This window comes from Cygnus olor, chromosome 5 (genome assembly GCF_009769625.2).
Source record: "Cygnus olor isolate bCygOlo1 chromosome 5, bCygOlo1.pri.v2, whole genome shotgun sequence".
NCBI classification, from domain to species: Eukaryota; Metazoa; Chordata; class Aves; order Anseriformes; family Anatidae; genus Cygnus; species Cygnus olor.
In genome coordinates, this window is record NC_049173.1 from 9,060,190 (window position 1) to 9,083,195 (window position 23,006).

Here is a 23,006-nt window from a genome sequence, read left to right on the forward strand (position 1 = left end):
CATATATACATATATTTATACAGCAATACAGAGATGTTTTGCAAAGATGGTAGACTTTCACAAGTCCACATATTACTGTCATATAATCTATTTATTTTATTTAATTTCTGCCTGAATTACATCCTCCATTTTCAGGATTTTTTAATTTAAGAAGTAGATAATGTGAATACAAAGCTCAATTCTCTACATATTTTATAGTATATATTTTATTGTATATATTTTATTTTGTCTTGCATCTATATTTAGTTTACTCTTAATCTACTAACTATATTTGTTCTTTCAGGAAAAAGAACTCAGTGAAAGCATTCCTGAAGAAACGCTGCGTATTTCAGGAAAAACTATTTCAGAAGAAGACAGGGAAATATTAATTGTAAACCAAAGGGTAGGAAGAAGCAAGAGACCTAAAAAAGATAGATTGTCATGGCCAAAATTCCAGTCAATTAAAAATAAAAAGATATTGGGACACAGAAGATCTCATAGTACATCTGATGCATATGAGCCTGCTATACAGGATATTTCCCCTACAAGCACAGACACAGAGTCTCAATTTCAACAAGATGTTCATATTAAAGAAAAAAAAGGAAGCCAAAAGAAACTGAAGTTCCCTAGTATTGGATTCAAAATGCACAGATCCAAAGCAGAATCTCAAGACAAGCAAAAAAAAGAAATAAAAGCTACACTGCTATCTGAAAGACAAAAGATACATAAAGAAGATATCAGCATGGAAAGTCCTGAAATACTGACTGTTGAATATACCACATCTCCTGCTTATGAAATGAAAACAGAAGAGTTACATGAAACTTTAACAAAAGACTTAAAAGATATGAAAAATGGTATTCCCACTCATGAAAAAAAATGCCCTGAAGTTGAAATAAGCATTAAAACAGAAAAGGAAAAGAAATCAGCATTGAAGTTTACTGTACCTGAAGGACCAGCTATAACAACACAGGTACTGAAGCCCAGTTCAGAAGCAGCAGATCTGAAAGAAAGCCCAACTAAACAACTACCACAAGCCTCATCAAAATCACGGAAAAAGAAACAGAAAGGAACAGCTGGTAAAACAGAAGGAGAAAGTGGAATTAACATAGACATAATGGATCATGCAGCAAAAGGATCCATACAGGTAAGAGGTCTAGAAATAGGCACTGCTAAAGCAGAATTACACACACCTGACATACTGGAAACAGAAGAAAAGCAAATGGAAGATGACACACAAATACTAAAAATTCAGAAAACAAAATCTGAGATTTCAATGCCCAGAAGAAAAGAGCCAGAGACTGAGAACACTTTAACCAAACCAGAAAGTGATGTTCCATGTTCTGTACCAGAAACAACAGCTGATGAAATTACAGAGGTAGGCAGGAAGTTAGAAGTGAAAACTCACATACCTGATGCAGAATCAGAAGAATCTACTTTGAAAATGCAAATACCATCATTCAAGATTGCCAAAATACCTAAAGCTGACATTAAAATATCAAGAGAAGACAGCACAATTGAATCAGATGATATTGTTAAAAAGGCACAGACAGAGGATGATATGCCCACGAGTGATAAAGACTTGAAGATGGACATTGGCATGAAGACAGGTGAAAAGGATACAGAAGGAAAAGAAAGCAAATTCAGACTACCAAAGTTTAAACTGCCTACATTTACCTGGGCAACTGCAAAGGATGAGACAGGGGAAACTTACAATCAGTTAAGGGACAAAGAAGCAAAGGTGCCATCCCTAAAAGAAGGTGCAAAAATGGAAATGAGCATATCAGGAGAAGATATGAATGTTCCAAGTGCTGAAATGGAAATAGGAATATCCAAAGAAAAAATAAGTGAAAAAAATATCGAACAGACAGGAGATGAATTATCAACATTAAAAAAGCAACATACAAAAAAGTCATCGCCAGACATGCATTTGGAAAAAATAACTGGACAAATACTGCCTACAAAACCAGATACTGAAGTAAAAATGGTTGAACCCAGTACACAATCCAAGAAAACAGAAGAATCTATCTCTCAAATAGGAAAAACAAAAGATGAAAGAGAAATAAAAATGAAAGAAAAAAAGATAAAATTAACAAAAAAAGGATTATTTAAACAAGACACCGAGATTCCGAAAGAACATATAGAAATAACAAAATACAAAACTGATGTAAAACATTCAGAAAAGGAAATTTCAGAAGCAAAAAAAGGAAAAACCACTGTTACAATGACAGCACAGGAAGTTATGGAGAAAAAAGCCTCCCTCAAAGCTGACATCAAAGCTCCCAAGGTGGACATCAGCCTGCCCTCCGTCGACGTCACCCTTCCGAAGGCCAGCATCGAGCTGCAGGCACCCGAGGCGGCGCTCGCCCTCGAAGGGGAAGCAAAAGCCCCAGAGAAGGAGGCCACGAAGGCCAAGGACGGAAAGTTCAAAATGCCCAAGTTCGGCATGCCTTCCTTTGGCTGGTCCAGCAGCAGAGAGGCCAAGGGCACCGTGGCCGCCGATGTGGACGTGAGCCTCAAGGAGCCCCAAGTGACGGCGCCCTCGGGAACCGCCGACGTTGAGGTGACCCTGCCCGGGGCCGAGATCCAAGCTCCCGGCGTTGAGGTGACCATTGAGACAGCCGCTGGCGGAGACGGGGAGAAAGGCTGGTTCAAAATGCCCGACGTCAAGATGCCCAGTATCAAGGCTCCCAAAGTCGAGGCGGACGTCAGCCTGCCCAAAGTCGAGGCCAGCCTGCCAGAGGCAGAGGTCAAGGCTGGCGCCGTCGACATCAGCATCTCGGCGCCCGACATCAAGCTGCCCTCCGTCGAAGGCTCCCTTGACCTCCAGGCACCCGAGGTAGACGTGAAAGTGCCCTCCGCCGAAGGCTCGCTCGACGGAGCCGAGCTGGAAGCCACGGGCCTCAAAGGGAAGTTTAACATGCCCAAGTTCGACAAGCCCAAATTCGGAGTGTCGGCGCCCAAGGCGGAAGGGCCCGAAGGCGAGGTCAGCCTGCCCACCGCTGAGGTCGACCTGCCCTCTGGCACCGTGACGGTGGCAGGGGAAGGCCCTGCACTGGGCCTCAAAGCTGACGTTGCCGGTGCCAAGACCGAAGGGGCTGGCTGGAAGCTGGAAAAGCCCTCCCTCAAAATGCCCAAAGCTGACATCAAAGCTCCCAAGGTGGACATCAGCCTGCCCTCCGTCGACGTCACCCTTCCGAAGGCCAGCGTCGAGCTGCAGGCGCCCGAGGCGGCGCTCGCCCTCGAAGGGGAAGCAAAAGCCCCAGAGAAGGAGGCCACGAAGGCCAAGGACGGCAAGTTCAAAATGCCCAAGTTCGGCATGCCTTCCTTTGGCTGGTCCAGCAGCAGAGAGGCCAAGGGCACCGTGGCCGCCGATGTGGACGTGAGCCTCAAGGAGCCCCAAGTGACGGCGCCCTCGGGAACCACCGACGTTGAGGTGACCCTGCCCGGGGCCGAGATCCAAGCTCCCGGCGTTGAGGTGACCATTGAGACAGCCGCTGGCGGAGACGGGGAGAAAGGACGGTTCAAAATGCCCGACGTCAAGATGCCCAGCGTCAAGCTGCCCAAAGTCAAAGCGCCCCACGTGCAGGTCAGCCTGCCAAAGGGCGAGATCTCCGTGCCCAAAGCCCAGGCCGAAATCCCGGAGGGCGAGCTCACCCTGCACGGCCCCGACGCCGAAGGCAGCCTGGACGTGGCTGCCGGCAAAGTGGAGGGCAGCGGCATGAAAATACACATGCCAAAAGTCAAGGTGCCCAGCGTGGCCTTCTCCAAGCCGACCGTCAAGGCTCCCAAAGTCGAGGCGGACGTCAGCCTGCCCAAAGTCGAGGCCAGCCTGCCAGAGGCAGAGGTCAAGGCTGGCGCCGTCGACATCAGCATCTCGGCGCCCGACATCAAGCTGCCCTCCGTCGAAGGCTCCCTTGACCTCCAGGCACCCGAGGTAGACGTGAAAGTGCCCTCCGCCGAAGGCTCGCTCGACGGAGCCGAGCTGGAAGCCACGGGCCTCAAAGGGAAGTTTAAGATGCCCAAGTTCGACAAGCCCAAATTCGGAGTGTCGGCGCCCAAGGCGGAAGGGCCCGAAGGCGAGGTCAGCCTGCCCACCGCTGAGGTCGACCTGCCCTCTGGCACCGTGACGGTGGCAGGGGAAGGCCCTGCACTGGGCCTCAAAGCTGACGTTGCCGGTGCCAAGACCGAAGGGGCTGGCTGGAAGCTGGAAAAGCCCTCCCTCAAAATGCCCAAAGCTGACATCAAAGCTCCCAAGGTGGACATCAGCCTGCCCTCCGTCGACGTCACCCTTCCGAAGGCCAGCGTCGAGCTGCAGGCGCCCGAGGCGGCGCTCGCCCTCGAAGGGGAAGCAAAAGCCCCAGAGAAGGAGGCCACGAAGGCCAAGGACGGCAAGTTCAAAATGCCCAAGTTCGGCATGCCTTCCTTTGGCTGGTCCAGCAGCAGAGAGGCCAAGGGCACCGTGGCCGCCGATGTGGACGTGAGCCTCAAGGAGCCCCAAGTGACGGCGCCCTCGGGAACCGCCGACGTTGAGGTGACCCTGCCCGGGGCCGAGATCCAAGCTCCCGGCGTTGAGGTGACCATTGAGACAGCCGCTGGCGGAGACGGGGAGAAAGGACGGTTCAAAATGCCCGACGTCAAGATGCCCAGCGTCAAGCTGCCCAAAGTCAAAGCGCCCCACGTGCAGGTCAGCCTGCCAAAGGGCGAGATCTCCGTGCCCAAAGCCCAGGCCGAAATCCCGGAGGGCGAGCTCACCCTGCACGGCCCCGACGCCGAAGGCAGCCTGGACGTGGCTGCCGGCAAAGTGGAGGGCAGCGGCATGAAAATACACATGCCAAAAGTCAAGGTGCCCAGCGTGGCCTTCTCCAAGCCGACCGTCAAGGCTCCCAAAGTCGAGGCGGACGTCAGCCTGCCCAAAGTCGAGGCCAGCCTGCCAGAGGCAGAGGTCAAGGCTGGCGCCGTCGACATCAGCATCTCGGCGCCCGACATCAAGCTGCCCTCCGTCGAAGGCTCCCTTGACCTCCAGGCACCCGAGGTAGACGTGAAAGTGCCCTCCGCCGAAGGCTCGCTCGACGGAGCCGAGCTGGAAGCCACGGGCCTCAAAGGGAAGTTTAAGATGCCCAAGTTCGACAAGCCCAAATTCGGAGTGTCGGCGCCCAAGGCGGAAGGGCCCGAAGGCGAGGTCAGCCTGCCCACCGCTGAGGTCGACCTGCCCTCTGGCACCGTGACGGTGGCAGGGGAAGGCCCTGCACTGGGCCTCAAAGCTGACGTTGCCGGTGCCAAGACCGAAGGGGCTGGCTGGAAGCTGGAAAAGCCCTCCCTCAAAATGCCCAAAGCTGACATCAAAGCTCCCAAGGTGGACATCAGCCTGCCCTCCGTCGACGTCACCCTTCCGAAGGCCAGCGTCGAGCTGCAGGCGCCCGAGGCGGCGCTCGCCCTCGAAGGGGAAGCAAAAGCCCCAGAGAAGGAGGCCACGAAGGCCAAGGACGGCAAGTTCAAAATGCCCAAGTTCGGCATGCCTTCCTTTGGCTGGTCCAGCAGCAGAGAGGCCAAGGGCACCGTGGCCGCCGATGTGGACGTGAGCCTCAAGGAGCCCCAAGTGACGGCGCCCTCGGGAACCGCCGACGTTGAGGTGACCCTGCCCGGGGCCGAGATCCAAGCTCCCGGCGTTGAGGTGACCATTGAGACAGCCGCTGGCGGAGACGGGGAGAAAGGACGGTTCAAAATGCCCGACGTCAAGATGCCCAGCGTCAAGCTGCCCAAAGTCAAAGCGCCCCACGTGCAGGTCAGCCTGCCAAAGGGCGAGATCTCCGTGCCCAAAGCCCAGGCCGAAATCCCGGAGGGCGAGCTCACCCTGCACGGCCCCGACGCCGAAGGCAGCCTGGACGTGGCTGCCGGCAAAGTGGAGGGCAGCGGCATGAAAATACACATGCCAAAAGTCAAGGTGCCCAGCGTGGCCTTCTCCAAGCCGACCGTCAAGGCTCCCAAAGTCGAGGCGGACGTCAGCCTGCCCAAAGTCGAGGCCAGCCTGCCAGAGGCAGAGGTCAAGGCTGGCGCCGTCGACATCAGCATCTCGGCGCCCGACATCAAGCTGCCCTCCGTCGAAGGCTCCCTTGACCTCCAGGCACCCGAGGTAGACGTGAAAGTGCCCTCCGCCGAAGGCTCGCTCGACGGAGCCGAGCTGGAAGCCACGGGCCTCAAAGGGAAGTTTAAGATGCCCAAGTTCGACAAGCCCAAATTCGGAGTGTCGGCGCCCAAGGCGGAAGGGCCCGAAGGCGAGGTCAGCCTGCCCACCGCTGAGGTCGACCTGCCCTCTGGCACCGTGACGGTGGCAGGGGAAGGCCCTGCACTGGGCCTCAAAGCTGACGTTGCCGGTGCCAAGACCGAAGGGGCTGGCTGGAAGCTGGAAAAGCCCTCCCTCAAAATGCCCAAAGCTGACATCAAAGCTCCCAAGGTGGACATCAGCCTGCCCTCCGTCGACGTCACCCTTCCGAAGGCCAGCGTCGAGCTGCAGGCGCCCGAGGCGGCGCTCGCCCTCGAAGGGGAAGCAAAAGCCCCAGAGAAGGAGGCCACGAAGGCCAAGGACGGCAAGTTCAAAATGCCCAAGTTCGGCATGCCTTCCTTTGGCTGGTCCAGCAGCAGAGAGGCCAAGGGCACCGTGGCCGCCGATGTGGACGTGAGCCTCAAGGAGCCCCAAGTGACGGCGCCCTCGGGAACCGCCGACGTTGAGGTGACCCTGCCCGGGGCCGAGATCCAAGCTCCCGGCGTTGAGGTGACCATTGAGACAGCCGCTGGCGGAGACGGGGAGAAAGGACGGTTCAAAATGCCCGACGTCAAGATGCCCAGCGTCAAGCTGCCCAAAGTCAAAGCGCCCCACGTGCAGGTCAGCCTGCCAAAGGGCGAGATCTCCGTGCCCAAAGCCCAGGCCGAAATCCCGGAGGGCGAGCTCACCCTGCACGGCCCCGACGCCGAAGGCAGCCTGGACGTGGCTGCCGGCAAAGTGGAGGGCAGCGGCATGAAAATACACATGCCAAAAGTCAAGGTGCCCAGCGTGGCCTTCTCCAAGCCGACCGTCAAGGCTCCCAAAGTCGAGGCGGACGTCAGCCTGCCCAAAGTCGAGGCCAGCCTGCCAGAGGCAGAGGTCAAGGCTGGCGCCGTCGACATCAGCATCTCGGCGCCCGACATCAAGCTGCCCTCCGTCGAAGGCTCCCTTGACCTCCAGGCACCCGAGGTAGACGTGAAAGTGCCCTCCGCCGAAGGCTCGCTCGACGGAGCCGAGCTGGAAGCCACGGGCCTCAAAGGGAAGTTTAAGATGCCCAAGTTCGACAAGCCCAAATTCGGAGTGTCGGCGCCCAAGGCGGAAGGGCCCGAAGGCGAGGTCAGCCTGCCCACCGCTGAGGTCGACCTGCCCTCTGGCACCGTGACGGTGGCAGGGGAAGGCCCTGCACTGGGCCTCAAAGCTGACGTTGCCGGTGCCAAGACCGAAGGGGCTGGCTGGAAGCTGGAAAAGCCCTCCCTCAAAATGCCCAAAGCTGACATCAAAGCTCCCAAGGTGGACATCAGCCTGCCCTCCGTCGACGTCACCCTTCCGAAGGCCAGCGTCGAGCTGCAGGCGCCCGAGGCGGCGCTCGCCCTCGAAGGGGAAGCAAAAGCCCCAGAGAAGGAGGCCACGAAGGCCAAGGACGGCAAGTTCAAAATGCCCAAGTTCGGCATGCCTTCCTTTGGCTGGTCCAGCAGCAGAGAGGCCAAGGGCACCGTGGCCGCCGATGTGGACGTGAGCCTCAAGGAGCCCCAAGTGACGGCGCCCTCGGGAACCGCCGACGTTGAGGTGACCCTGCCCGGGGCCGAGATCCAAGCTCCCGGCGTTGAGGTGACCATTGAGACAGCCGCTGGCGGAGACGGGGAGAAAGGACGGTTCAAAATGCCCGACGTCAAGATGCCCAGCGTCAAGCTGCCCAAAGTCAAAGCGCCCCACGTGCAGGTCAGCCTGCCAAAGGGCGAGATCTCCGTGCCCAAAGCCCAGGCCGAAATCCCGGAGGGCGAGCTCACCCTGCACGGCCCCGACGCCGAAGGCAGCCTGGACGTGGCTGCCGGCAAAGTGGAGGGCAGCGGCATGAAAATACACATGCCAAAAGTCAAGGTGCCCAGCGTGGCCTTCTCCAAGCCGACCGTCAAGGCTCCCAAAGTCGAGGCGGACGTCAGCCTGCCCAAAGTCGAGGCCAGCCTGCCAGAGGCAGAGGTCAAGGCTGGCGCCGTCGACATCAGCATCTCGGCGCCCGACATCAAGCTGCCCTCCGTCGAAGGCTCCCTTGACCTCCAGGCACCCGAGGTAGACGTGAAAGTGCCCTCCGCCGAAGGCTCGCTCGACGGAGCCGAGCTGGAAGCCACGGGCCTCAAAGGGAAGTTTAAGATGCCCAAGTTCGACAAGCCCAAATTCGGAGTGTCGGCGCCCAAGGCGGAAGGGCCCGAAGGCGAGGTCAGCCTGCCCACCGCTGAGGTCGACCTGCCCTCTGGCACCGTGACGGTGGCAGGGGAAGGCCCTGCACTGGGCCTCAAAGCTGACGTTGCCGGTGCCAAGACCGAAGGGGCTGGCTGGAAGCTGGAAAAGCCCTCCCTCAAAATGCCCAAAGCTGACATCAAAGCTCCCAAGGTGGACATCAGCCTGCCCTCCGTCGACGTCACCCTTCCGAAGGCCAGCGTCGAGCTGCAGGCGCCCGAGGCGGCGCTCGCCCTCGAAGGGGAAGCAAAAGCCCCAGAGAAGGAGGCCACGAAGGCCAAGGACGGCAAGTTCAAAATGCCCAAGTTCGGCATGCCTTCCTTTGGCTGGTCCAGCAGCAGAGAGGCCAAGGGCACCGTGGCCGCCGATGTGGACGTGAGCCTCAAGGAGCCCCAAGTGACGGCGCCCTCGGGAACCGCCGACGTTGAGGTGACCCTGCCCGGGGCCGAGATCCAAGCTCCCGGCGTTGAGGTGACCATTGAGACAGCCGCTGGCGGAGACGGGGAGAAAGGACGGTTCAAAATGCCCGACGTCAAGATGCCCAGCGTCAAGCTGCCCAAAGTCAAAGCGCCCCACGTGCAGGTCAGCCTGCCAAAGGGCGAGATCTCCGTGCCCAAAGCCCAGGCCGAAATCCCGGAGGGCGAGCTCACCCTGCACGGCCCCGATGCCGAAGGCAGCCTGGACGTGGCTGCCGGCAAAGTGGAGGGCAGCGGCATGAAAATACACATGCCAAAAGTCAAGGTGCCCAGCGTGGCCTTCTCCAAGCCGACCGTCAAGGCTCCCAAAGTCGAGGCGGACGTCAGCCTGCCCAAAGTCGAGGCCAGCCTGCCAGAGGCAGAGGTCAAGGCTGGCGCCGTCGACATCAGCATCTCGGCGCCCGACATCAAGCTGCCCTCCGTCGAAGGCTCCCTTGACCTCCAGGCACCCGAGGTAGACGTGAAAGTGCCCTCCGCCGAAGGCTCGCTCGACGGAGCCGAGCTGGAAGCCACGGGCCTCAAAGGGAAGTTTAAGATGCCCAAGTTCGACAAGCCCAAATTCGGAGTGTCGGCGCCCAAGGCGGAAGGGCCCGAAGGCGAGGTCAGCCTGCCCACCGCTGAGGTCGACCTGCCCTCTGGCACCGTGACGGTGGCAGGGGAAGGCCCTGCACTGGGCCTCAAAGCTGACGTTGCCGGTGCCAAGACCGAAGGGGCTGGCTGGAAGCTGGAAAAGCCCTCCCTCAAAATGCCCAAAGCTGACATCAAAGCTCCCAAGGTGGACATCAGCCTGCCCTCCGTCGACGTCACCCTTCCGAAGGCCAGCGTCGAGCTGCAGGCGCCCGAGGCGGCGCTCGCCCTCGAAGGGGAAGCAAAAGCCCCAGAGAAGGAGGCCACGAAGGCCAAGGACGGCAAGTTCAAAATGCCCAAGTTCGGCATGCCTTCCTTTGGCTGGTCCAGCAGCAGAGAGGCCAAGGGCACCGTGGCCGCCGATGTGGACGTGAGCCTCAAGGAGCCCCAAGTGACGGCGCCCTCGGGAACCGCCGACGTTGAGGTGACCCTGCCCGGGGCCGAGATCCAAGCTCCCGGCGTTGAGGTGACCATTGAGACAGCCGCTGGTGGAGACGGGGAGAAAGGACGGTTCAAAATGCCCGACGTCAAGATGCCCAGCGTCAAGCTGCCCAAAGTCAAAGCGCCCCACGTGCAGGTCAGCCTGCCAAAGGGCGAGATCTCCGTGCCCAAAGCCCAGGCCGAAATCCCGGAGGGCGAGCTCACCCTGCACGGCCCCGACGCCGAAGGCAGCCTGGACGTGGCTGCCGGCAAAGTGGAGGGCAGCGGCATGAAAATACACATGCCAAAAGTCAAGGTGCCCAGCGTGGCCTTCTCCAAGCCGACCGTCAAGGCTCCCAAAGTCGAGGCGGACGTCAGCCTGCCCAAAGTCGAGGCCAGCCTGCCAGAGGCAGAGGTCAAGGCTGGCGCCGTCGACATCAGCATCTCGGCGCCCGACATCAAGCTGCCCTCCGTCGAAGGCTCCCTTGACCTCCAGGCACCCGAGGTAGACGTGAAAGTGCCCTCCGCCGAAGGCTCGCTCGACGGAGCCGAGCTGGAAGCCACGGGCCTCAAAGGGAAGTTTAAGATGCCCAAGTTCGACAAGCCCAAATTCGGAGTGCCGGCGCCCAAGGCGGAAGGGCCCGAAGGCGAGGTCAGCCTGCCCACCGCTGAGGTCGACCTGCCCTCTGGCACCGTGACGGTGGCAGGGGAAGGCCCTGCACTGGGCCTCAAAGCTGACGTTGCCGGTGCCAAGACCGAAGGGGCTGGCTGGAAGCTGGAAAAGCCCTCCCTCAAAATGCCCAAAGCTGACATCAAAGCTCCCAAGGTGGACATCAGCCTGCCCTCCGTCGACGTCACCCTTCCGAAGGCCAGCGTCGAGCTGCAGGCGCCCGAGGCGGCGCTCGCCCTCGAAGGGGAAGCAAAAGCCCCAGAGAAGGAGGCCACGAAGGCCAAGGACGGCAAGTTCAAAATGCCCAAGTTCGGCATGCCTTCCTTTGGCTGGTCCAGCAGCAGAGAGGCCAAGGGCACCGTGGCCGCCGATGTGGACGTGAGCCTCAAGGAGCCCCAAGTGACGGCGCCCTCGGGAACCGCCGACGTTGAGGTGACCCTGCCCGGGGCCGAGATCCAAGCTCCCGGCGTTGAGGTGACCATTGAGACAGCCGCTGGCGGAGACGGGGAGAAAGGACGGTTCAAAATGCCCGACGTCAAGATGCCCAGCGTCAAGCTGCCCAAAGTCAAAGCGCCCCACGTGCAGGTCAGCCTGCCAAAGGGCGAGATCTCCGTGCCCAAAGCCCAGGCCGAAATCCCGGAGGGCGAGCTCACCCTGCACAGCCCCGATGCCGAAGGCAGCCTGGACGTGGCTGCCGGCAAAGTGGAGGGCAGCGGCATGAAAATACACATGCCAAAAGTCAAGGTGCCCAGCGTGGCCTTCTCCAAGCCGACCGTCAAGGCTCCCAAAGTCGAGGCGGACGTCAGCCTGCCCAAAGTCGAGGCCAGCCTGCCAGAGGCAGAGGTCAAGGCTGGCGCCGTCGACATCAGCATCTCGGCGCCCGACATCAAGCTGCCCTCCGTCGAAGGCTCCCTTGACCTCCAGGCACCCGAGGTAGACGTGAAAGTGCCCTCCGCCGAAGGCTCGCTCGACGGAGCCGAGCTGGAAGCCACGGGCCTCAAAGGGAAGTTTAAGATGCCCAAGTTCGACAAGCCCAAATTCGGAGTGTCGGCGCCCAAGGCGGAAGGGCCCGAAGGCGAGGTCAGCCTGCCCACCGCTGAGGTCGACCTGCCCTCTGGCACCGTGACGGTGGCAGGGGAAGGCCCTGCACTGGGCCTCAAAGCTGACGTTGCTGGTGCCAAGACCGAAGGGGCTGGCTGGAAGCTGGAAAAGCCCTCCCTCAAAATGCCCAAAGCTGACATCAAAGCTCCCAAGGTGGACATCAGCCTGCCCTCCGTCGACGTCACCCTTCCGAAGGCCAGCGTCGAGCTGCAGGCGCCCGAGGCGGCGCTCGCCCTCGAAGGGGAAGCAAAAGCCCCAGAGAAGGAGGCCACGAAGGCCAAGGACGGCAAGTTCAAAATGCCCAAGTTCGGCATGCCTTCCTTTGGCTGGTCCAGCAGCAGAGAGGCCAAGGGCACCGTGGCCGCCGATGTGGACGTGAGCCTCAAGGAGCCCCAAGTGACGGCGCCCTCGGGAACCGCCGACGTTGAGGTGACCCTGCCCGGGGCCGAGATCCAAGCTCCCGGCGTTGAGGTGACCATTGAGACAGCCGCTGGCGGAGACGGGGAGAAAGGACGGTTCAAAATGCCCGACGTCAAGATGCCCAGCGTCAAGCTGCCCAAAGTCAAAGCGCCCCACGTGCAGGTCAGCCTGCCAAAGGGCGAGATCTCCGTGCCCAAAGCCCAGGCCGAAATCCCGGAGGGCGAGCTCACCCTGCACGGCCCCGACGCCGAAGGCAGCCTGGACGTGGCTGCCGGCAAAGTGGAGGGCAGCGGCATGAAAATACACATGCCAAAAGTCAAGGTGCCCAGCGTGGCCTTCTCCAAGCCGACCGTCAAGGCTCCCAAAGTCGAGGCGGACGTCAGCCTGCCCAAAGTCGAGGCCAGCCTGCCAGAGGCAGAGGTCAAGGCTGGCGCCGTCGACATCAGCATCTCGGCGCCCGACATCAAGCTGCCCTCCGTCGAAGGCTCCCTTGACCTCCAGGCACCCGAGGTAGACGTGAAAGTGCCCTCCGCCGAAGGCTCGCTCGACGGAGCCGAGCTGGAAGCCACGGGCCTCAAAGGGAAGTTTAAGATGCCCAAGTTCGACAAGCCCAAATTCGGAGTGTCGGCGCCCAAGGCGGAAGGGCCCGAAGGCGAGGTCAGCCTGCCCACCGCTGAGGTCGACCTGCCCTCTGGCACCGTGACGGTGGCAGGGGAAGGCCCTGCACTGGGCCTCAAAGCTGACGTTGCCGGTGCCAAGACCGAAGGGGCTGGCTGGAAGCTGGAAAAGCCCTCCCTCAAAATGCCCAAAGCTGACATCAAAGCTCCCAAGGTGGACATCAGCCTGCCCTCCGTCGACGTCACCCTTCCGAAGGCCAGCGTCGAGCTGCAGGCGCCCGAGGCGGCGCTCGCCCTCGAAGGGGAAGCAAAAGCCCCAGAGAAGGAGGCCACGAAGGCCAAGGACGGCAAGTTCAAAATGCCCAAGTTCGGCATGCCTTCCTTTGGCTGGTCCAGCAGCAGAGAGGCCAAGGGCACCGTGGCCGCCGATGTGGACGTGAGCCTCAAGGAGCCCCAAGTGACGGCGCCCTCGGGAACCGCCGACGTTGAGGTGACCCTGCCCGGGGCCGAGATCCAAGCTCCCGGCGTTGAGGTGACCATTGAGACAGCCGCTGGTGGAGACGGGGAGAAAGGACGGTTCAAAATGCCCGACGTCAAGATGCCCAGCGTCAAGCTGCCCAAAGTCAAAGCGCCCCACGTGCAGGTCAGCCTGCCAAAGGGCGAGATCTCCGTGCCCAAAGCCCAGGCCGAAATCCCGGAGGGCGAGCTCACCCTGCACGGCCCCGACGCCGAAGGCAGCCTGGACGTGGCTGCCGGCAAAGTGGAGGGCAGCGGCATGAAAATACACATGCCAAAAGTCAAGGTGCCCAGCGTGGCCTTCTCCAAGCCGACCGTCAAGGCTCCCAAAGTCGAGGCGGACGTCAGCCTGCCCAAAGTCGAGGCCAGCCTGCCAGAGGCAGAGGTCAAGGCTGGCGCCGTCGACATCAGCATCTCGGCGCCCGACATCAAGCTGCCCTCCGTCGAAGGCTCCCTTGACCTCCAGGCACCCGAGGTAGACGTGAAAGTGCCCTCCGCCGAAGGCTCGCTCGACGGAGCCGAGCTGGAAGCCACGGGCCTCAAAGGGAAGTTTAAGATGCCCAAGTTCGACAAGCCCAAATTCGGAGTGCCGGCGCCCAAGGCGGAAGGGCCCGAAGGCGAGGTCAGCCTGCCCACCGCTGAGGTCGACCTGCCCTCTGGCACCGTGACGGTGGCAGGGGAAGGCCCTGCACTGGGCCTCAAAGCTGACGTTGCCGGTGCCAAGACCGAAGGGGCTGGCTGGAAGCTGGAAAAGCCCTCCCTCAAAATGCCCAAAGCTGACATCAAAGCTCCCAAGGTGGACATCAGCCTGCCCTCCGTCGACGTCACCCTTCCGAAGGCCAGCGTCGAGCTGCAGGCGCCCGAGGCGGCGCTCGCCCTCGAAGGGGAAGCAAAAGCCCCAGAGAAGGAGGCCACGAAGGCCAAGGACGGCAAGTTCAAAATGCCCAAGTTCGGCATGCCTTCCTTTGGCTGGTCCAGCAGCAGAGAGGCCAAGGGCACCGTGGCCGCCGATGTGGACGTGAGCCTCAAGGAGCCCCAAGTGACGGCGCCCTCGGGAACCGCCGACGTTGAGGTGACCCTGCCCGGGGCCGAGATCCAAGCTCCCGGCGTTGAGGTGACCATTGAGACAGCCGCTGGCGGAGACGGGGAGAAAGGACGGTTCAAAATGCCCGACGTCAAGATGCCCAGCGTCAAGCTGCCCAAAGTCAAAGCGCCCCACGTGCAGGTCAGCCTGCCAAAGGGCGAGATCTCCGTGCCCAAAGCCCAGGCCGAAATCCCGGAGGGCGAGCTCACCCTGCACGGCCCCGACGCCGAAGGCAGCCTGGACGTGGCTGCCGGCAAAGTGGAGGGCAGCGGCATGAAAATACACATGCCAAAAGTCAAGGTGCCCAGCGTGGCCTTCTCCAAGCCGACCGTCAAGGCTCCCAAAGTCGAGGCGGACGTCAGCCTGCCCAAAGTCGAGGCCAGCCTGCCAGAGGCAGAGGTCAAGGCTGGCGCCGTCGACATCAGCATCTCGGCGCCCGACATCAAGCTGCCCTCCGTCGAAGGCTCCCTTGACCTCCAGGCACCCGAGGTAGACGTGAAAGTGCCCTCCGCCGAAGGCTCGCTCGACGGAGCCGAGCTGGAAGCCACGGGCCTCAAAGGGAAGTTTAAGATGCCCAAGTTCGACAAGCCCAAATTCGGAGTGTCGGCGCCCAAGGCGGAAGGGCCCGAAGGCGAGGTCAGCCTGCCCACCGCTGAGGTCGACCTGCCCTCTGGCACCGTGACGGTGGCAGGGGAAGGCCCTGCACTGGGCCTCAAAGCTGACGTTGCCGGTGCCAAGACCGAAGGGGCTGGCTGGAAGCTGGAAAAGCCCTCCCTCAAAATGCCCAAAGCTGACATCAAAGCTCCCAAGGTGGACATCAGCCTGCCCTCCGTCGACGTCACCCTTCCGAAGGCCAGCGTCGAGCTGCAGGCGCCCGAGGCGGCGCTCGCCCTCGAAGGGGAAGCAAAAGCCCCAGAGAAGGAGGCCACGAAGGCCAAGGACGGCAAGTTCAAAATGCCCAAGTTCGGCATGCCTTCCTTTGGCTGGTCCAGCAGCAGAGAGGCCAAGGGCACCGTGGCCGCCGATGTGGACGTGAGCCTCAAGGAGCCCCAAGTGACGGCACCCTCGGGAACCGCCGACGTTGAGGTGACCCTGCCCGGGGCCGAGATCCAAGCTCCCGGCGTTGAGGTGACCATTGAGACAGCCGCTGGCGGAGACGGGGAGAAAGGACGGTTCAAAATGCCCGACGTCAAGATGCCCAGCGTCAAGCTGCCCAAAGTCAAAGCGCCCCACGTGCAGGTCAGCCTGCCAAAGGGTGAGATCTCCGTGCCCAAAGCCCAGGCCGAAATCCCGGAGGGCGAGCTCACCCTGCACGGCCCCGACGCCGAAGGCAGCCTGGACGTGGCTGCCGGCAAAGTGGAGGGCAGCGGCATGAAAATACACATGCCAAAAGTCAAGGTGCCCAGCGTGGCCTTCTCCAAGCCGACCGTCAAGGCTCCCAAAGTCGAGGCGGACGTCAGCCTGCCCAAAGTCGAGGCCAGCCTGCCAGAGGCAGAGGTCAAGGCTGGCGCCGTCGACATCAGCATCTCGGCGCCCGACATCAAGCTGCTCTCCGTGGAAGGCTCCCTTGACCTCCAGGCACCCGAGGTAGACGTGAAAGTGCCCTCCGCCGAAGGCTCGCTCGACGGAGCCGAGCTGGAAGCCACGGGCCTCAAAGGGAAGTTTAAGATGCCCAAGTTCGACAAGCCCAAATTCGGAGGGTCGGCGCTCAAGGCGGAAAGGCCCGAAGGCGAGGTCAGCCTGCCCACCGCTGAGGTCGACCTGCCCTCTGGCACCGTGACGGTGGCAGGGGAAGGCCCTGCACTGGGCCTCAAAGCTGACGTTGCCGGTGCCAAGACCGAAGGGGCTGGCTGGAAGCTGGAAAAGCCCTCCCTCAAAATGCCCAAAGCTGACATCAAAGCTCCCAAGGTGGACATCAGCCTGCCCTCCGTCGACGTCACCCTTCCGAAGGCCAGCGTCGAGCTGCAGGCGCCCGAGGCGGCGCTCGCCCTCGAAGGGGAAGCAAAAGCCCCAGAGAAGGAGGCCACGAAGGCCAAGGACGGCAAGTTCAAAATGCCCAAGTTCGGCATGCCTTCCTTTGGCTGGTCCAGCAGCAGAGAGGCCAAGGGCACCGTGGCCGCCGATGTGGACGTGAGCCTCAAGGAGCCCCAAGTGACGGCGCCCTCGGGAACCGCCGACGTTGAGGTGACCCTGCCCGGGGCCGAGATCCAAGCTCCCGGCGTTGAGGTGACCATTGAGACAGCCGCTGGTGGAGACGGGGAGAAAGGACGGTTCAAAATGCCCGACGTCAAGATGCCCAGCGTCAAGCTGCCCAAAGTCAAAGCGCCCCACGTGCAGGTCAGCCTGCCAAAGGGCGAGATCTCCGTGCCCAAAGCCCAGGCCGAAATCCCGGAGGGCGAGCTCACCCTGCACGGCCCCGACGCCGAAGGCAGCCTGGACGTGGCTGCCGGCAAAGTGGAGGGCAGCGGCATGAAAATACACATGCCAAAAGTCAAGGTGCCCAGCGTGGCCTTCTCCAAGCCGACCGTCAAGGCTCCCAAAGTCGAGGCGGACGTCAGCCTGCCCAAAGTCGAGGCCAGCCTGCCAGAGGCAGAGGTCAAGGCTGGCGCCGTCGACATCAGCATCTCGGCGCCCGACATCAAGCTGCCCTCCGTCGAAGGCTCCCTTGACCTCCAGGCACCCGAGGTAGACGTGAAAGTGCCCTCCGCCGAAGGCTCGCTCGACGGAGCCGAGCTGGAAGCCACGGGCCTCAAAGGGAAGTTTAAGATGCCCAAGTTCGACAAGCCCAAATTCGGAGTGTCGGCGCCCAAGGCGGAAGGGCCCGAAGGCGAGGTCAGCCTGCCCACCGCTGAGGTCGACCTGCCCTCTGGCACCGTGACGGTGGCAGGGGAAGGCCCTGCACTGGGCCTCAAAGCTGACGTTGCCGGTGCCAAGACCGAAGGGGCTGGCTGGAAGCTGGAAAAGCCCTCCCTCAAAATGCCCAAAGCTGACATCAAAGCTCCCAAGGTGGACATCAGCCTGCCCTCCGTCGACGTCACCCTTCCGAAGGCCAGCGTCGAGCTGCAGGCGCCCGAGGCGGCGCTCGCCCTCGAAGGGGAAGCAAAAGCCCCAGAGAAGGAGGCCACGAAGGCCAAGGACGGCAAGTTCAAAATGCCCAAGTTCGGCATGCCTTCCTTTGGCTGGTCCAGCAGCAGAGAGGCCAAGGGCACCGTGGCCGCCGATGTGGACGTGAGCCTCAAGGAGCCCCAAGTGACGGCGCCCTCGGGAACCGCCGACGTTGAGGTGACCCTGCCCGGGGCCGAGATCCAAGCTCCCGGCGTTGAGGTGACCATTGAGACAGCCGCTGGCGGAGACGGGGAGAAAGGACGGTTCAAAATGCCCGACGTCAAGATGCCCAGCGTCAAGCTGCCCAAAGTCAAAGCGCCCCACGTGCAGGTCAGCCTGCCAAAGGGCGAGATCTCCGTGCCCAAAGCCCAGGCCGAAATCCCGGAGGGCGAGCTCACCCTGCACGGCCCCGACGCCGAAGGCAGCCTGGACGTGGCTGCCGGCAAAGTGGAGGGCAGCGGCATGAAAATACACATGCCAAAAGTCAAGGTGCCCAGCGTGGCCTTCTCCAAGCCGACCGTCAAGGCTCCCAAAGTCGAGGCGGACGTCAGCCTGCCCAAAGTCGAGGCCAGCCTGCCACAGGCAGAGGTCAAGGCTGGCGCCGTCGACATCAGCATCTCGGCGCCCGACATCAAGCTGCCCTCCGTCGAAGGCTCCCTTGACCTCCAGGCACCCGAGGTAGACGTGAAAGTGCCCTCCGCCGAAGGCTCGCTCGACGGAGCCGAGCTGGAAGCCACGGGCCTCAAAGGGAAGTTTAAGATGCCCAAGTTCGACAAGCCCAAATTCGGAGTGTCGGCGCCCAAGGCGGAAGGGCCCGAAGGCGAGGTCAGCCTGCCCACCGCTGAGGTCGACCTGCCCTCTGGCACCGTGACGGTGGCAGGGGAAGGCCCTGCACTGGGCCTCAAAGCTGACGTTGCCGGTGCCAAGACCGAAGGGGCTGGCTGGAAGCTGGAAAAGCCCTCCCTCAAAATGCCCAAAGCTGACATCAAAGCTCCCAAGGTGGACATCAGCCTGCCCTCCGTCGACGTCACCCTTCCGAAGGCCAGCGTCGAGCTGCAGGCGCCCGAGGCGGCGCTCGCCCTCGAAGGGGAAGCAAAAGCCCCAGAGAAGGAGGCCACGAAGGCCAAGGACGGCAAGTTCAAAATGCCCAAGTTCGGCATGCCTTCCTTTGGCTGGTCCAGCAGCAGAGAGGCCAAGGGCACCGTGGCCGCCGATGTGGACGTGAGCCTCAAGGAGCCCCAAGTGACGGCACCCTCGGGAACCGCCGACGTTGAGGTGACCCTGCCCGGGGCCGAGATCCAAGCTCCCGGCGTTGAGGTGACCATTGAGACAGCCGCTGGCGGAGACGGGGAGAAAGGACGGTTCAAAATGCCCGACGTCAAGATGCCCAGCGTCAAGCTGCCCAAAGTCAAAGCGCCCCACGTGCAGGTCAGCCTGCCAAAGGGTGAGATCTCCGTGCCCAAAGCCCAGGCCGAAATCCCGGAGGGCGAGCTCACCCTGCACGGCCCCGACGCCGAAGGCAGCCTGGACGTGGCTGCCGGCAAAGTGGAGGGCAGCGGCATGAAAATACACATGCCAAAAGTCAAGGTGCCCAGCGTGGCCTTCTCCAAGCCGACCGTCAAGGCTCCCAAAGTCGAGGCGGACGTCAGCCTGCCCAAAGTCGAGGCCAGCCTGCCAGAGGCAGAGGTCAAGGCTGGCGCCGTCGACATCAGCATCTCGGCGCCCGACATCAAGCTGCTCTCCGTGGAAGGCTCCCTTGACCTCCAGGCACCCGAGGTAGACGTGAAAGTGCCCTCCGCCGAAGGCTCGCTCGACGGAGCCGAGCTGGAAGCCACGGGCCTCAAAGGGAAGTTTAAGATGCCCAAGTTCGACAAGCCCAAATTCGGAGTGTCGGCGCCCAAGGCGGAAAGGCCCGAAGGCGAGGTCAGCCTGCCCACCGCTGAGGTCGACCTGCCCTCTGGCACCGTGACGGTGGCAGGGGAAGGCCCTGCACTGGGCCTCAAAGCTGACGTTGCCGGTGCCAAGACCGAAGGGGCTGGCTGGAAGCTGGAAAAGCCCTCCCTCAAAATGCCCAAAGCTGACATCAAAGCTCCCAAGGTGGACATCAGCCTGCCCTCCGTCGACGTCACCCTTCCGAAGGCCAGCGTCGAGCTGCAGGCGCCCGAGGCGGCGCTCGCCCTCGAAGGGGAAGCAAAAGCCCCAGAGAAGGAGGCCACGAAGGCCAAGGACGGCAAGTTCAAAATGCCCAAGTTCGGCATGCCTTCCTTTGGCTGGTCCAGCAGCAGAGAGGCCAAGGGCACCGTGGCCGCCGATGTGGACGTGAGCCTCAAGGAGCCCCAAGTGACGGCGCCCTCGGGAACCGCCGACGTTGAGGTGACCCTGCCCGGGGCCGAGATCCAAGCATCTGGTATTGATGTTGGTCTTGGTACATCCTCCGTGAAGGAGGAGGCTGTTGCTAAAACTAAGACTTCTTTATTTAGAATTCCTAAGGTTTCACTTCCTAAAAGTTCTAAGCAGCATCTACAGAGTAAGTCTGTTATGGAAGTTTCTGAATCAGAATCTAGTTGTTATTCTGTAACAGAGGCATCTCCTGCTGTGATTTCTGGCAGTCTTGATTCTAATGTATTTCCTGATATTAAGGCAGATAATGCTCCTAAAAGTAGTAAGTTTAGAATTCCTAGCTTGGGTTTCTCAAAGGTTGATATTAGTTCTTCTAAATTTGAGCAGGATTCACCCTTATCAAAGGGGGATGTAACTCTTACTAAATATCAAATGAATATTGAAGAATCTGAATCAAAAATATCATCTCTTGCTGATATGAATGTTTCAGTAACAGATTTTGAAATTTTGAATGAAGATGGTTCTTGGGAGGAAGGTATTATCAAGCCAGAAATGAAAACAGCAACTGCTGAAATATGTCTTGGACACACAGAATATACAGTTAAAATACCTAAATTCCGAAAACCAAAATTTGGAATTTCTTGGTCTAAGGGAAAGCCATCAGAAAGTGACATTGTTTCCAAAGTGGAATCTGAAATTGGAAAGGAAAAGATAACATCTGATATGTTTGATATTGATATTGAATATCCATCTCAGATTCCTGATGCAGAATTAGGTGTCAAGTTACAAAAGCCTTCACCCGAATGTGTTACGGATGCAGCAAAGTTGGATGTCAGTCTCCTATCAACAGAAGATACCTTGCCAGAATTAGAAATGGAAATCCATGGCCCAAAGTGCAAGACAGAACAGGAATTAATTTCAGGAGAGAAGGACACTGAGGAGAAAGAAAGCAAATTTAAAATGTCAAAATTCAAACTACCTTCATTTAGTTGGTCCCCAAAGAAAGAAGCTATTGCTCCTTCTGAAGCTGAGGGACATCTGGAAGAATCCAATGTGTCTATTTCATCCGGAGACACAGAATCTAAGTTAACACTAATTATCCCTGAGAATCAACACCTTCATATGGAATTGGATACAGCAACAGAAAAAGATGGTGAAAAGGGAAAAAACAAGAAGTCCCAATTTATCATGCCAAAGATCTCACTCCCTAAAGTGAAGGGTCAAAAAGTCCAGGTCTCTCTGCCCATACTAGAAACTGATGTTTGTGATCCCAAACAAGAAAAAGATGGAGATGTTTCAGTACAGGAATCTGAGAAAGAGAGTAGTGGAGAAAGGGCAGAAATGGGTGTAAAAATGCCAAAAGTTCCAACTTTGGAATTTTCCAAATCAGAAGTCAAAGCTCCCAAAATAGAAGTGGATATTAGCATGTCTACAGGTGAGGTCATACTTCCTGTATGTGAACAAGATGGCTTAACATTGAAATCAGCTGTTGATGATACCAGCCTCTCTACCTCAGATACTAAGATGATAGCTAAAGGCTCCTTTGAGGTGAAGAGTTCTGAGACAAGTGCTGAAAGTGAAATTGATGTGGGGGGTGTAGAAATAAAAGCCGAAGGTTCTGAAGGGAAAACAAAATTGTCTAAATTCCAAATGCCAAAGTTTGGCATGACACATTCTAAACGGAAAGGGTCAGAAAAGGAGGTCAGCCAATCCAAATCAGAAGCCATAGTTCCCCAACTAAAAGCAACGATAGAAATATCTGATGTTGCCATGGAAGCACCGGATTTGGAGGTGGAATGTGGTGCAGGAACAGAAACATCCAGCCCTAAATTCAAAACAACCAAAACTGACAATAAGGCACCAGAAGTTGATGTTCACCTCCCATCTGGTGACATTTCTATCCCAAAGACAGACAGTGATATTCAGGATTCAGATACAGCACTAAAAATTAAAGAGGAAATAAAGCATGCAGATGGGGATGGAGAAGAGAAAGAAGGACATTTCAAAATGCCAAAATTCAAACTTCCATCCTTCAATTGGTCCCCAAAGAAGGAAACAACTGTTAAGCCGGATTCTGGAGCAATTTTGGAAGATAATAAACTTGCTGCAAAGTCAGGCAGAATAGACACAGAAGTGGGAGGAACTGCAACTGATGATCAAGGTCCTAAGACAGCCCTTGATCTGGAAATATCTGCAGGAAAAGATGAACAGAAAAGTCCAATTAAAAAGCCTCAGTTTGTCATGCCTAAAATTTCACTTTCCAAGATTAAGGTTCCCAAATCGCAGACACACTCACCAAAAGTTGAAGCTGGTGCTACTATTCCTAAAACACAAAAAGATGGAGATGATTCAATACAGATACCTGATATAGAAAGAAGTCATTCCAAAAGGACAGAAGAAGGGGCACAAATCAGCATAAAACCAGCTGCAGTTAAGATCCCTACGTTGGAGTTTTCCGAAACAGAAATTGGAGCCTCCCAGACTGACAAGGGAGTCATCTCAGCAAAGACTGATGCTGCTGTGCCTGCCTCAGAGGGGAGTTTTCAACAGGTTGTCCTAAAACCAAGTTCTGATGAGGATTTCATTCAAAAAACAGGTATTAAGTACTCCAAAGGAGAAACTGCAATTGAACTGAGGAGCCCTGAAACAGCAACTGAAGGATCATTAGTTATGGATGAAAGAAAGATGAAAGTGGAAGATCCTGATGGGAAGATTAAAATGCCCAAATTCCAGAAGCCAAAGTTTGGTATCTCCCTAACAAAAGGGAAAGGCCCAGAGTCAGAGATCAGCTCTCCAAAAATAGAAGCTGAGCTACCCCAGCTAAAAATGACAACAGAAATTGCTGACATTGCTGTGGGAGTGCCAGCATCAGAATTTACATCTGATACACCAGATCTTGGATTAGGGATTTATGCTTGTAAAGCAAAAACACCTCAAGTTCTGACAGCTGGCATTGAAGCTCCAAAGGTAGACATAAGCCCCAAGTCAGTGTCTAAACCAATGACAGAGGAAGATACTGAGAGCCCTGAGGAGAAAGAAGTCAAATTAAAAGAACATGAAATTAAAGCTGAAGAAGCTCAGACTGAAGAACAACAGGGATGGTTTAAAATGCCAAAATTCAGAATACCTGCATTTGGCCGGACATCCTTAAAGGAAA

General features: G+C 58.1%; 1 protein-coding gene across 1 annotated transcript in view; it reads left to right on the top strand.

Moving 5' to 3' along the window:
* Positions 1–23,006, top strand: part of LOC121071368 (protein AHNAK2-like) — a 68,880-nt gene that overhangs the window by 42,420 nt on the left and 3,454 nt on the right. The window contains 1 exon segment of the mRNA XM_040559605.1: positions 284–23,005. Within this exon segment, the coding sequence (XP_040415539.1) occupies positions 284–23,005 (22,722 nt within the window).